The sequence below is a fragment of the Sander vitreus genome, chromosome 18 (assembly GCF_031162955.1).
Source record: "Sander vitreus isolate 19-12246 chromosome 18, sanVit1, whole genome shotgun sequence".
NCBI lineage: Eukaryota > Metazoa > Chordata > Actinopteri > Perciformes > Percidae > Sander > Sander vitreus.
Genome location: NC_135872.1, coordinates 6,759,912 through 6,774,174, shown reverse-complemented (window position 1 = coordinate 6,774,174; position 14,263 = coordinate 6,759,912). Strand labels below are relative to the sequence as shown.

The window sequence follows — 14,263 nt, the reverse complement described above, 5'->3', positions numbered from 1 at the left end:
AAAAATAAAACTTGAAAGGAGCAACAACTTTACACATGTAAGCAGGGTACAAAATTAGCACCATCCACCAGCCAAATATTGGTAAAATATGGTGGTAGATTTGCTTTACTCACCAGCCAAAAAAACAATGGTCATCTATTGTGTGGCTGGTAATTTTGCACCCTGCATGTAAGCATAATAACTCAGTAGGCCTACCAAAACTATTGCGTTTTGTCCTATGATGACATGATAGCAGTTACTCATAATGTTTTCATGTAATTTTAATCCAACAAGACGTAGGCATATGATTGATCCTTTTGCCAATATGCATGTACCATGCAGTTTGGCAATATTTCTGACATCACTTGAAGGCATCACGAGCAGCTGTGCTACTGCGCGGCGGGAGTGCGGAACAAAGATGTGTCGGGCGCGCCCATGCTTGGTGGGCGGAGCCGGGAAAAGGAACGTAGCCTACCTAATGTAACCCTTTTAACAGGTACAGACAAGGCTTGCTGTTAATATAGCCTATCAGGCCATCTAGCAGGAGCAAACGGACCGGAGGTAAATATAACTTATCAGTCAACAAAAACCTTCATAAAGTTTGTAAAGGTGTCAGTGTTTTGTTTTACCTACAATCTGTTGTGGATGTTTGATGTTATTTAAAGGCAGCTGGTGAAGGGTTACTGTAAAACCCCTGTGCGGGGGGCCGTCTTTCTTCTCGTGTTAACAGGGCAACACGCCAAATTCTATTCACATTTTTTTGTCATTTTAACGAGGCTTTAACTACCGGGACAGACACACCTGCTTTAGCACAGAAAAGACGTTTGAGAATAATTGCTTCAATTCGGCAGTAGCCTACATACAAGAATATACTTTATTAAATATTAAATATAAACATTTACCACCACTTTGTCATTTTCTGCTCAGTTTTGGCATCACAGTTAAACACAGCATTGCACAGTTTGCACAGAGTGTAACGCAGTACCGTTTCAGATATGTTGGTGCACGAGGAATGTTATAGCACGTTCATTCTCAAAAGGTAGGTAGAAGTCCCGGTGTTGCACCGAAATCTGTGACCCGTCGTGATCTGTGTCCCTCCTGTTAAAAGCGTAGCGCCCCCCTCCGTGGTAAAGGTTAGGGACAAGGGTTTGGTTCAGGTTGAGGTAGGGGGACACCGATCTCGATGGGTCACCGATTTCGGTGTAACACCGGGCTTACATGCAGTTTAGTGTCCCAAATTATTTTCCAAAAACTGAGTGTTCCAAATGATGAGGGTCTTATTTGAGACATGTTAGGGTTAAGGGTAGGGGTAGGGTTAGGGTAGCACAGGTGGTTTAGCAGGTTCATAATTAATTAAGGACATTGTATGGGGAATTTGGGACACTAAACTGCACATAGGACATTGTATGGTTAATTTGGGACACTAAACTGCACGTCCGAAGTCCCGTTTGATGAGTTCAAGATTTACCATTTGCTAAAAGGAGACACAAAATCAAGCGGTCATTGTTTAGCCTGGTTGACACCAGACCCTACTCAGTTGTAACTGAGAGTGCAGAGCAAAGCTCAAATTTGCCCGGAAGTTCGTCAGGGTTTTCCCAGGCTAGTCATTGTTAGAATTCAGAGCAGAAAATTGGCCTAGATCTACAACCATGGGAGCGATAATGCATCAAGGCTAGATTGCATCACGCCAAGTGGAGAAAAGCTACAGATTAGAGCGCTGAAGTCTATGTGAACTAGGCTTATTGAAAGTTAAACCATTGAACAGTAAAAATGTTAAGGCTTGATCAAAAGATGAGGTAATTCTGCAAGGCACCACACGATGGTAGGACTACACCTTGGGATACACGAAGCAACCTGTAACTTGAATCTCTGTGTCCTGTTTGAACATTTGGTCCAGTTTGGTTCATCATACCACATGAGAACAATCCCATCTGAACTCTGTTGGTCCTTTACTTCGTCTTTGTTCAGACATTTTTCTGGTTTACATCTTAATTTCCCAAATGTAAGACTGTATTTTATTGAGACAAGGTTGTGTGACTGCTTGTGTTTAGACAACATCTACATTTCTTTAGCAGCATTGCATCTTTCTTATTTAAAAAAATAATAAAAGTACCGGAGGAAGTATTGTTTTGCTATCAATACTGAAACTTAGGGATCATATTGTCACTGATATAGAAATCAAATCTAATTATACCCATTTCTGCAATCCAATCCAAGACTCCCCGTCCCCTGGTGTGATATAAAAACTTGTCACATTCAGGCACGTTGAGAAATTAACACCCATCTTTCCAACAAAAAAAGCTTTTACGAAGCTCCCACGGTGATAATAATGCACTACTTTCTGTTTTACAACATCAGACACACATTTCTTTCCTTTCTCTGACCACTCCTCGACATTCTACTTACATTTCCGTTGTTGTATATTAAATCAAGTTGACAAGTAAAACCAACTTAACTGCATACACAGCTTAATAAAACTGTCAAACTAGACGCAGAAGGTTGCAGCAGGAACAGATAATACGAGAAGTGTGGGAGGGGGGGGGAAGCAATATTTCAGTGAGAATAATAACACTTAAAGCACTTCCCTTCAGCTGTTGATTGTGTTTAATATAATTTTAAACGCATCTATTTAGATTAAGTTGTGAACATTAGTTAATTGAAAGTTGCAGTTACATATCGTAGCGAGTGGAAGAATCATACAACCAATAAATGGTACAAAAAGCCAATTTCCCACCCTGCTTGTTACTGTGTATTACTTTTGTTTACAAGTCCTGGTTCAGTTGTAACTGGGCAGCGTGAACTTCAATGAAATGGCTCAGCGCAAATAAGGCAAGCTGGATATACAGTCACTTTATTCCCCTGCAGATATACACACAGTTTGGGCGTCCTATAGTAAAGGAAACGTTGTACTAAGTAGGGCTGGGTACCGAATTCAATACTTTTTAGGCACCGACCGAATTGACTCTAAAGTATCGAGTTATGCCCCGTCATTCAAAACCCAATTTCAATACCTAAGGAGTACATATCATCAGCATCAGTGAGCCAATAAGCATGCAGCATGCTTCTACCACCTACTACCTAATAATGCTGGTGATTTTTAACTTTACAGGTGATAGAGGCAGGCAGGAAAAAAAACTACGTTACAAAGAGAAGGACTCATATAGTAGGAGCAGAAAAAAAAAAAATATATTTTTGTTTTATAAAATTGGTATCGAAAAAAGTATTGTTTAGGAACCGGTATCGAATATTTTTGAACGATACCCAGCCTTAAGCGTGATTTATGGTTCTGCGGAGGCTCCACGCAGAGCTTTCGCCGTAGCCTACGTAAGTACTAAGTATTATACTTGTGCATTGGTGTGTGCGTCAATCTCTTTAAGAGAATAGCAGGGCCGGCATGTGTGTGTGTGCGTGGGGAATGTGTAGTGGAGCGAGTGAGAGAGTGACCCGATTAGCTTCGGAGCAAGTAGCGACTCTAGAGAGGCATAGTGGGAGAAATAAAGTGTCTCTGCTGTGCTTTCTGACCACTGTGGGAAATCTATAGCAGGAAAAGTGAACCCTTTCCTTGATTTCATGGTGTTTATGAAGAAAGAGAACCAGGAAATGCAACTATGTGTAGTTACATTTTTTGAGAGGTGCACGTCAGGCTATGGCGTAGAGTCCGGCGTAGGGTCCGGCGTAGGGTCAGTGTCTCCAGGTACCTATGTACGTAGCCATGGCGTAGATATAACACAGAAACATAAATCATGCTTTAGTCCTGAGGCATAAAACCAACTTTAAAGACAACAGTGAGATTTTCTTCTTCACCCTCAACTCACCCCGACACTGACGGGAAGTTTCCTCTGTGTCTTTTTGCGTAAATGTCTTCACTCTCTGTATGTCAATTACTCCGCTGGGACCTCGTTACAGCCCCGGTCAATCACGCACCCCCCTTAATTAACACGGTAAATTACATTCCTACATTTATACCCCAATAACGAGACTGGCCCACTGAAAAGGTCACCAACAGTTTAGCAGTTTTTTCGCCCTAAAGCAGTGCAGCCCAGGAGGATATGGCTGGGAGGAAAGCCAAAAGAACCGGAGGCGTAGAAGAAACTTTTTTTGACCTCAGAGTGTCGGAGTTGGTTGGTTTCACCTTGCTGTTATTTTCAGCTCCGAGGAATTCTTCAACCAGCTATTTGTCATCATGTTCAAGAGGTTGTTGAATTAATCACTGGAAAATAGGCTTATTCTGAGGAAGTAGGTGACACCGCATGAGAAGGAAAATGTTATCCAAAGCGTCCAATATCAAGAGAAAATGACATTTCCTCACACTAAAGGGTCTAACCGCAGACAATAATGTCCTCCGCTCATGTGCCCCGGGGCAAAACTGCACGAGTTGCTGCAGAGGGACTTCTGCATGTTCACAGTCACTGAATTTCTCAGCTCAAAGTCTTGTTGGGTTTTCCTGGAGAAAATGTTCTGGCAAAATCTTGACAGAAAATTAATGACCAACAATTTTGGGTCATTTATCAAGCAAAATATGCCAAACATTTACTTCTTAAATGTAAAGATTGCCTGTTGCTATGTTTAATGACGTTGTCACTGTAATTTATGCATGTTGTTTTTTTGTTTTTGTTTTCTTTTGCCTGTTGTATGTACGTTGTCGTATTGATAATTGTATTTCTATTTTTATTTCCAAATTATTTTTTTTTCTGTCACTTTGTTATGTAATGATTGTGATATATTTTGGGACCCCCTCAAAAACGAGCTGATATATCTCAAGGGGTTTGTCAATTATATACGTTTGTACTTTGAACTGTTGCTTGGACGAAAAGCTGACACCTTGGGGTCGTGTACAATTCTTATGTTTTTTTTTCTACAAACTAACCAAAACAAACAAATGGTCACCGTCAAACCTATGAAAGATAATGCAGTAAACCAGAATAACTCTTTTACAACTTTAGACCTGATGAGTGAGAGCTTACAAGGCACACTCAGAGTGTGATAATGGCAAAAAAAATCTGGAACTAATTCAATATTTAAGATGTTTTTACTCCAGAACAATGTTTCTGTGTTCTCAACTTCTGTGGTTTTGTCTTTGCAGGGTGATGGGCCTGTCGAAGCGAGTGTCATCGTGGTCGGTGGAAGAAGTGTTGGAGTGGGTGCAGGATCAGTACCCGACCCACATGGGCACGCTCCATGAAGCCATAATCAAGCACGCTATATCAGGTACAACTACTGCCTACCATAAACTAGTCAGACTTTAAAGTCTGACACAATCTTACATCTAAAGACAATCATCTCACATCTAACGTTAAAGCCTGTCATAATATGCAAAGACAACTAGATTAGTTTTGAAAAATGTAACCAAGCTAGCTAGCTACCGCTAGCATTAGCTGGTAACTTAAAGTTTGCCAATTTTCTGTTCTGCCGTACATGCAGATGAATAGCGGCAGTACCCGGAGGTCGGCGTTTATCCGCCGGTAAAATTCTCGTTGGATGACGCGCTTCAGAAGGGTTGGAAATTAGCAACTTTTCCTCTTTAGCGTTTAGCTTAGCGCGGCACCATAGCAACCATAAACAACACTGGCTCTAGCTGTTTTCTGCTTCCTGTTTGATGCTGAAGGGAGCGCACCCATTGGTTGTTAACAATGTTCACATAATGTAACTTCACTACCAAGACTCAAAACGTATGATAATATCAAACACATTTGATTTTGTTGGAACGTCAAGACGGGAAAAAGACTGAGTCGGGGTGAGTTTTATGACCACCTTACACCAAACGATGCGACGACGGGAGCGCACCCCAACTCTAGCAAGACTCAGGATTTCATTACGATATGGGAAAGCAGTCTGCGACAGTGAAATCGCTTTAAAAGTCGGTGTTGGGTTGGCATAAGGAATTATATTCATCTTCATTGTTAGATGAGAAGATCCATATGTCAAGAGGACGTTCATTTTTTCGCCTTTTTTAGATTTAGAATTTGAGCAATAAGGTTTTGTTTTACTCTGCTTTTGATTCACACATCCAATTTGTGAATGAATGAAAACTCCCACATGCACACCTCTCTTCCAGGGCGTGCATTGCTGAGACTAAAGGACCATCACTTGGAGCTACTTGGAGTGGAGGCTGAGGAACAGCAGCAGAACATTTTGCAGGACCTCCTCCTCCTCAGAGTTCATGAAGAAATCAATGAGCTCAATGAAATCTCCTCCGGTGAGAATGCCAAATGACTTTATCTTCAGGGTGTAGCTGAGTGCCAAACTCATAGAATAGTAGGGCTGGGCAATATATTGATATATCGATATCATGATATCAGACTAGATATCGTCTTATACTTTGGATATCATAATATCGTAATATGGCTTAAAGCTATAGTGTGTAGTTTTTGTCGCCTCTATGAGGAATTCTAAGTAATAACAACACTGTCGGCGCATCCACATGATACAAGCCTTCGGATCCCGCACCACCCCCACCCCTCCTCCACACAGTTGCTAGTGGCCAAGGAGGACACGGAGGATTAAAAAAAACATGGACTCTTCAGAAGAGGTAATTATCTTCGCTCGATTTTCTGCGCGCGAAAGTCGCCAGACGCCACAATCTTCTGAACATAGTCATACTGAGAAATACAGAGAGAGTTGTGTGGAGCTGATAGTCTTAATTAGCTTTGTATCAAATCATTTGGCAATGGCTTGAATGTAACGGTAAAAGTTTTTTATATTATCGCACGCAGAAAATCAAGCTAAGATAATTACCTCTTCTGAAGAGCCCATCAGGGTTTTTTAATCCTCCGTGTCCTCCTTGGTTACAAGCAACTGCGTGGAGGAGGGGTGGGGGTGGTCACGATCACAGAAGGCTTGTATCACGTGGACGCGCCAACAGTTTTGTTGTCATTACTTAGAATTCCTCATGGGGGCGACAGAAACTACGCACTATAACTTTAAGTTTTGTCTTTATTTGGATTTAAAGGCTTCATCACAGTAGAGTGACGTAATCTTCTGAATAGCAAGACTATTTGTTCTGTTATTTGCCTTCAACCACTTGGCCATATACAGTACCAGTCAATGGTTTGGACACACTTTCCCATTCACTTGAATGAGAAAGTGTGTCCAAACCTTTGACTGGTATTGTCAGAACTCTCAGGTTCTGAACCCAAACGCAGACCAAGACAAGGTAGGTGGTGAAAAAAGGTGAGTATTTATTGATGACAAAAATATACTTGGTTATATACTATAACTGGTCTTAATGGAACTATAACAGTCTTGATGGAACGACGAAGTTGATGGTTCTGGTTGCCAGGCCGGGGTGAAGGGGAATTCCAGGGTGAAGGTAGTGAAGACGGAGGAAAAGGAAACAGTTAAGCAAACAAGTGAAGAGAGACTGACTAGCAAACAATTTAGGCTGACACACAAGCACAACATACGAGTATGGCTAACAATCCAGCAAGGACTGGATGTCAGGTCACAGCTTAAATAGTGTAGTCATGATGATCAGGACCAGGTGTGCAGATTGCTGATGAGGAACAGGTGAGAGCAGGTTCAGGTGATCCTGGAATTCCCGCCTTGCACTCGTTGCCCGGCAACCGGAACAGGGTAAGTTCAGGAACGTAACACAAAACACAAAAACAAACCAGACAGACAGGGGAAACATGCTCAAGGGAATGGGTTTTGTGACAGGTACTGTACATTAAAGCCACATATCTATATCTACATTATTGATGACTATTTATCTAAAATCTACAAATAATTGTGAAGATATGTTGTTAAAGCACCAATTTGTCAACCCTATAAATCGTCACAATATCGACATTGAGGTACTTGGTCAAGAATATTGTGATATCTGATTTTTTTTTTTTTCATATCGCCCAGCCCTAAAGAATAGTTTTAGAAAGTAGTTGTTGTGTTAGTTTTACTTTGGTGGTGGTGTGGACCAACATTCCCATGTAATATGCACGGGAATTGCAAGGAAATACTACATGGATAAACAGGATATTAATCATCTTCTGGCTGGTTTGTTTCCCTCACAATCAAACTTAGCCATGTATTATAAAAACATGTTTGATGTCACCAGCATTTACTAAAAATTTTACTAAATCTGTCTCATATAAGCATTTTAATTGTTGTGTAGCATTTGTGTCCACAGAGAGAAACCAGTTGCTAACTTTTATTTTAATTGTTCTCTTTTCTGCTCTGCAGAGTGTTTTTCTCTATAGCAGAAAATAAATGTCTTCAGGAGGAATGCGGCTTTCTTTTTTTTAATTTTCTATCCATTCATTCATCCACGTGAAGGAGTGAGAACAGTGGGAGTGTGGAAACAATAAGGGAAGGTGAAAGAAGAATCAATGAAGAATGAAGAGAGAAAGAAACCCATTTCCTGTGCGGAATCTGACCTGTGCAGATGGATGGGATTAGTTTTTGTCCGAGTGTCTTTTTCTGAGCTCTACTGTCCATTCGTCTCTGTTTTCTGTCCATCTCTAAAGTGGGTTTACATCCCATCTAGGCCTGCACGATTCGGGGAAAAATATGAATCATGATTTTTTTAGCTTAGAATTGATATCACAATTCTCTGCCACGATTTCTTTCTCACGAAGTGTAATGTTTATTGCACACATGAACCATGACAAAACAAAACAAATTGGCAGCACCAAACAGATTTTTTTTTTGGTACCTATAGCACATTGCGCATCACCACAAGCCTGTAAACATAAAGAAAATAAAGTACACTGACCATTTAAGTACAGTAGGCTACCAAAAATAGTGACATATAACACATTGAACTAAATATGGCCCTGATACAGGCTCTATCTGAACTCCTTGAACATGTATTAACATAATAAAAACATGTCAATGTCAAATGCTTTCAGTGAATGAATTGAAGGAGAAAAAAAAAAAGAATCAGTCATTTAAAAATTAAATCACGAACGGGGGTGTTTTTTTTTTTGGGGGGGGGGTTCCTGGAGAAAATATTTTGGCAAAATCTTGACAATAAATGACCAACAATTTTGGGTCATTAATCAAGCAGAAGATGCCAAACATTTGCTTCTTAAATGTGAAGATTTCCTGTTTTGCTAGGTTTAACATCATTGTAAATTATATACATTTGGACTTTGAACTGTTTCCACAAACTAACTGAAAAAAATGGTCAAACCTACGAAGATAATTCGGTAAACCAGAGTAAGTGGATAGAGGAGAAGAGGATGAATCCTACTGACTTTGGTGCCATTAGGTCCACATTTGTGGTTTTGAGGGGAAATGTCTCAACAACTTCTGGATTGATTTCCATGACATTTGGTACAGATGTTCATGTCCACCTCAGGATGAATTGTAATCTGTTCATTTTTCCTCTAGCACCATGATATATATAAATATATATAAGTTGTGCTTTATGTGGTTGACGTTGATCGGTGATGGCAGGTGAATCTGCTAGCCTAGGCTAGCTAGCCCGCTGGCTCAAGTTTTGAAATGTAAACATCAGAGGAAAAGGTGGAGAATATGAGCTCAAGCTGACTCTGCTCGCCTGGTTGGTCAGGGTTTTCAGCTGTGGACATCGGGGTAAACACAGGATGGGGATGGGGTTTTTTTGTTTGTTTTTTAGAACTTGTGAATATCTTTTATGCAAGTGATCCTAACACTTTCAGATGCCTATTTTATATAATGCCCTTTTTCCTTTGTTTATCTAAGCCTACTTTTAATGTGTATTCTAGGCATCAGTACCACTCAGTTTTTATTACATACAGTAAAACTTCACTATTTCTGAACCTTTTTTCATAGCAATGCTACAGTATGGTTTGATGAATTAAAAATGCTGCCTTGGCAACACAATCCTGCCACTTGTGTGTCTTTCTGCTTTTACAGCTGCAGCCTCATGCCTCTCACACACTTCCAGTGTTCCCCTGTAACTTCGTTCCTGTATGGCTTGAGACCGTGTGAAAGATCTAGGACTCTTAAAACTGAAAGGTCATAATAATTAAAAAAACAAAACATTAATGCATACTTGTGTGCTGCCCAAATCAACATGCCATGGAGTCCAAAAGACAGCAGGTGTAGTGTTGATGAACAGTGCAGTAAAAAATGTAATCAAACTACGTGGCATCAATCATATCCGTCTGATCGTAATCCATGAAGTTCACACTTTCACAGAGTGACACTTTTAGGGGCCTTAGCTACCACAGCTTCAAGAAGACACAAATACTGATGAAAATATAAAACAAAGTGAGAGAACTTGGGATTTCAAGATGTTGTGAGGCATTCAGATGACCAGGTTTACACCCATAGACTGTATACAGTAGTTACATACTCCAAGGCTGACAATGAAGAAAAACAAAGTAACCACTTTCTCTTTTTGCTCCATAAGTAGCTTATAAGTTTTCTAAAATCATCTTGTTCCATACTGTCTTTTAGCATTATATACTGTATATTGTCAGCTTGTTTCAGCTCATAATTGATGCTCTATGATGTTTACACTGAGTAAAATATTCAAAGCCAAGACTATGTTTTTAATTGCTGCACCATTCCATCAAATGGACATATTCTAAATCTCTTGTACATTATTTTATACACGTTCCCTAAATTCTCCACTAGAATTTAAAATAACATTTGTTGGGCTTGAACATATTTAGCTGAAACAAAGAAATACAAGATGTAAGATAATTGTATAATTTGTATAAAATTACAAACATGCATTTAGACTCGCACACAGGAATGTAAAGCGAATGAGGTATACTGCTGTTAAGGGAAAGAAACAATATGCTTATGAAAACTTAAGGGGAGTGAGAGTGTGAGCATATTATATACATAGATGTTTTTTTCATCTGATTGTGTGTGTGTGTGTGTGTGTGTGTGTGTGTGTGTGTGTGTGTGTGTGTCTGAGTGTGATTAATACCCCAGGAGATCGTGTGACATTTGATTTGGCGGGGCGTGGCTGGGGAAACGCTCACTCAGCACAAACGTAAATCCACCTCACTGATAGAGTGAAGGGGGCGGGTGATAAAATACACCACTGACCCTGACGTCAGAGCCAGAAGGTAAACTCAGACGCTAAATACACAAATGCAAATTCTTATTTTAAGATATGTCCTCTTTTAAAAAATCACACCACAAGAGGATTGTATTGTGTGCATGAGGTAAAATGATTTGTGTTACAAAAAGCAACTAAATGAGTTGAATACACTGTATTGCAAAACTACATGGGCACCTGAACATAGAATGTGGCCCCCTTAAAACTACGTCATTTAAACACCTACTGACATGAATCTACTTTTGGTAATGCTTCCCACAAGATGTTGGCACCTGGCTGCAGTTATTTGGGCCCAATCACCCCCAAGAGCATTAGTAATTTGGAAACTGGTGGTGGACAGGGTTAGGGTTAGGGTTAGGGTTAGGCCCGATTCACAGTTGTCATTCCAGTTAATTTTAACATTTAATAGGGGTTTAGATCAGTTTCTTCCCCACCAAATTCAGAAAACCATTTCTTCATAGATCTGGCTTCATGCATGGTTATGTTGAGACAAAAAAAAGGGTCTTCCAAAAAATTGTTGGTACAAAGTTGGAAGCGCATTGTTGTCTAAACTAGAAGGGAACTCGGAAAGCGCAGACCTCTGCCAAGGCATGCCCTATTTCACGTTAATGTAGTGTGAATTTTACTGTTTCCGATTATTCCGACATCACATGAATGCAGCACAAACGCCCTATCTCACAATGTTAACAAAAGTGAAATAATTTGTGTATCCGCCTCGTGATTTGGAACCGCTACGAAATTTAATGGGTTCTTCTTTAGCCCATACTACAACTTACCACCAACCAGGCCAGTAGTTTGTCCGTATATCCTGCTGACAGACAAACAAACCAACAAACCAACAAACCAACAAACCAACAAACAAACAAACAAACGGACAAACCAAACCGATAACATAACCTCCTTGGTAGAGTTAAATATCATTGTACCTATGAAGCTCGGTCTAAACCATGAAAAAACAAAAGTGCACATGGGCAGGGGTGTCCACATACTTTTGGACACATGGCGTAGCTTTTACAACCTGAAATTAAAGAATTTTAATTGCATGTTTTATGGATTTTGTGGGCATTCGTTAATTTGTGTTGCACATTTACAAATCTACGGTGGCCGACAGGGGCAAATGCCCTGAAACTTAAGAAAACACACGCAAATAGACAAAACACAAGCAAATTAATTGCATTTGGTTGTGTTGTGTGAATTTGCAGCGCGTTTGCTGAATGCTGCACGTGTTGTCAAATTAATGAAGTTGTTTTCTTAATTTGCTTGTGTTTTGTCTATTTGCGTATGTTTTCTTAAGTTTCAGGGCGTTTGCCCCTGTCGGCCACCGTACAAATCACCTTACAACACCACAACAAAAATTATTTCCTCAATTTCTTATTTCTGTAAAACAGACGAGGAAATAAATAATTAAGCCCACTTGATAGGACAGTCATCTAAAAAATACTGTTGTGTCACACACCACTAGTGGGGTTAGTCGACTTGATTTATACCACATGACGAGTCACTCGGTCCTGTTTTCTTTCAGACAGACACAGCTAAATCCACAAAAATCTGTCTTTTTTCCACTGCTTCGTACAACCAGGCCATCACTGCAGCTGTGATGGCGACCAGGCATCATGCGTTTCAAACAGGCCAGCTGAGAGCCTCCTCCTCCCCCTCAGTCCTTCAGAGTCTGCCAGCCACAGCAGCCTCTCTGTCACTTTCTTGTGATTTATTCATAGCTGCACCAGGGAAAGAATGATCAATAGTTTCTGGAAGAAAAATGAGTTAGCGTCAGGATGGAAAATAAAGAAGTTCAGTGTAAGTTCAGAGGGGATGTGAAAGTTTAGGAGGCCTGCCAGGAATCTGCTGCTTACTTCACTTCACAACATTGCTGGCTCTTCTGCATCCTAACAGTAATAATTTGAAAAGTAACGTTATCAGCTCTACTTATGACTCCCTGGGAGCAGAAATTTGTCACATTATGTTTCTGTTACACCTTGAAAATTGGCCGTTGGCATTACTTTGAAACATCAGTTGGTTTCCCCCTCTGTGAAAACTGCTGGTGGTGACAAGGATTAGAGAGTGATCTATTTACATTCTTGGCTGCTAGTTTGCAAATGTCAGCTAACATTAGTGGACTGAAGCTGCTGACATATCAAGCTAACGGGATAGGGCACGACGCTAAGAAAATTGGCATGGGTAACATTACATTCACATCATGTGTCAAGATGTTTACCACTATTGCTAGCCTTGTCACACGGGATGAATCAAATTAAATACGTTATTTAATATATTATATATTTCTATTAGTTAACAAGGGGGATTTTACAAACAAATTTGAAGATTGTATTATTTTTAATATTGGATTTCCTTTAGATGTAACTGCAATTATTGATTAACAGCAATTTTGTCACTGAATTATTGTATCTTCTTTGGTCCTTTTTGCCAACTGGGTAATATTGTAGCAGAAGTTTCCAATATTTCTGGCAGACATTTAAAGTTTGTTCAACTTAAAGTTGTGAGGTGAATGTAGCAAAACCACCAACCAACTAGGCTCACAAAGCTAACACCAGCAGTGCAAAGCTACCAACAGTCTAATGTTAGCTAACATGGCACAAAGCTAACATAACATTGGTGGGTCTAGTAGTTGTCAAATGTCAGCTTATTGGGCACAAAAGCTAACGCAACATTACAAATGCTAAGCTACTGGCAATCAAGTGTCAACAGAACATGAAGCTAACATTATCAAGGCTATTCAGCCAACATAAACAAACAGGGCACATTAAGCTAACATAGCTTTACAGGGCTAAGCTACTATAGTAGCCTACAGTGCACAAGCACAAGCAACATAAAATATGAGTATGCTTTTTTTTTTTTTATTGATTATTTAAAAATCCATATCCATGGAGGTTTAAATAAGAAATTAGTTTTACCTTGTTAAATAGGCCTATGATTTATTTTTAGTGATTTCGGTGATTTATTAGCTTACAAGGATCTCTTGTCTTATTGTAAAATTATATTTATAAGGTGAAACCATTTGTATTGATTATAGGATTACTGTATAAATTTATAAATTTCACCTATTATGGTTCATTTATTGTTTATAGCATACTGAGGGAGGCCCTTGCCCAAAACATCCATGCTATGACTTACACAGAGATGTTAATGTATCAGTCACAGTGCAGATTATTATTTCTTTTTTGGGAGTTGTGCAGTTATTTTTCAAAATGAAATAGTAATGCTATTGTATTATTCCCCTGCGAAAAACCTTCCAAAAACCACATTAATTTCCATGCTGCTTTGCTTAGA

The 14,263-nt window shown here is 39.7% G+C and overlaps 1 protein-coding gene across 2 annotated transcripts; it reads left to right on the top strand.

Moving 5' to 3' along the window:
* Positions 1-415: 415 nt before the first annotated feature.
* On the top strand, positions 416-9,780 carry LOC144533644 (sterile alpha motif domain-containing protein 12-like). 2 transcript variants are annotated; one of them, XM_078275161.1, is made up of 4 exons: positions 416-540; positions 5,063-5,187; positions 6,035-6,175; positions 8,248-9,780. In XM_078275161.1, exons 2-4 carry the CDS (start codon positions 5,067-5,069, stop codon positions 8,277-8,279), a joined length of 294 nt encoding a protein of 97 aa, XP_078131287.1. In that variant the 5' UTR covers positions 416-540; positions 5,063-5,066; the 3' UTR covers positions 8,280-9,780. The 2 variants fall into 2 exon arrangements, with proteins under 2 accessions (XP_078131287.1, XP_078131288.1); XM_078275162.1 differs by having other exon boundaries at positions 419-540; positions 8,155-9,780.
* The last annotated feature ends 4,483 nt before the right edge of the window (positions 9,781-14,263 follow it).

Excerpts from the sequence above, each read along its gene's own strand:
- LOC144533644 (XM_078275161.1), top strand. The coding sequence starts at position 5,067 with ATGGGCCTGTCGAAGCGAGTGTCATCGTGGTCGGTGGAAGAAGTGTTG. Across the intron at positions 5,188-6,034 it reads AATCAAGCACGCTATATCAG|GGCGTGCATTGCTGAGACTA; the intron begins GTACAACTACTG and ends CCTCTCTTCCAG. Across the intron at positions 6,176-8,247 it reads GCTCAATGAAATCTCCTCCG|GAGTGAGAACAGTGGGAGTG; the intron begins GTGAGAATGCCA and ends ATCCACGTGAAG.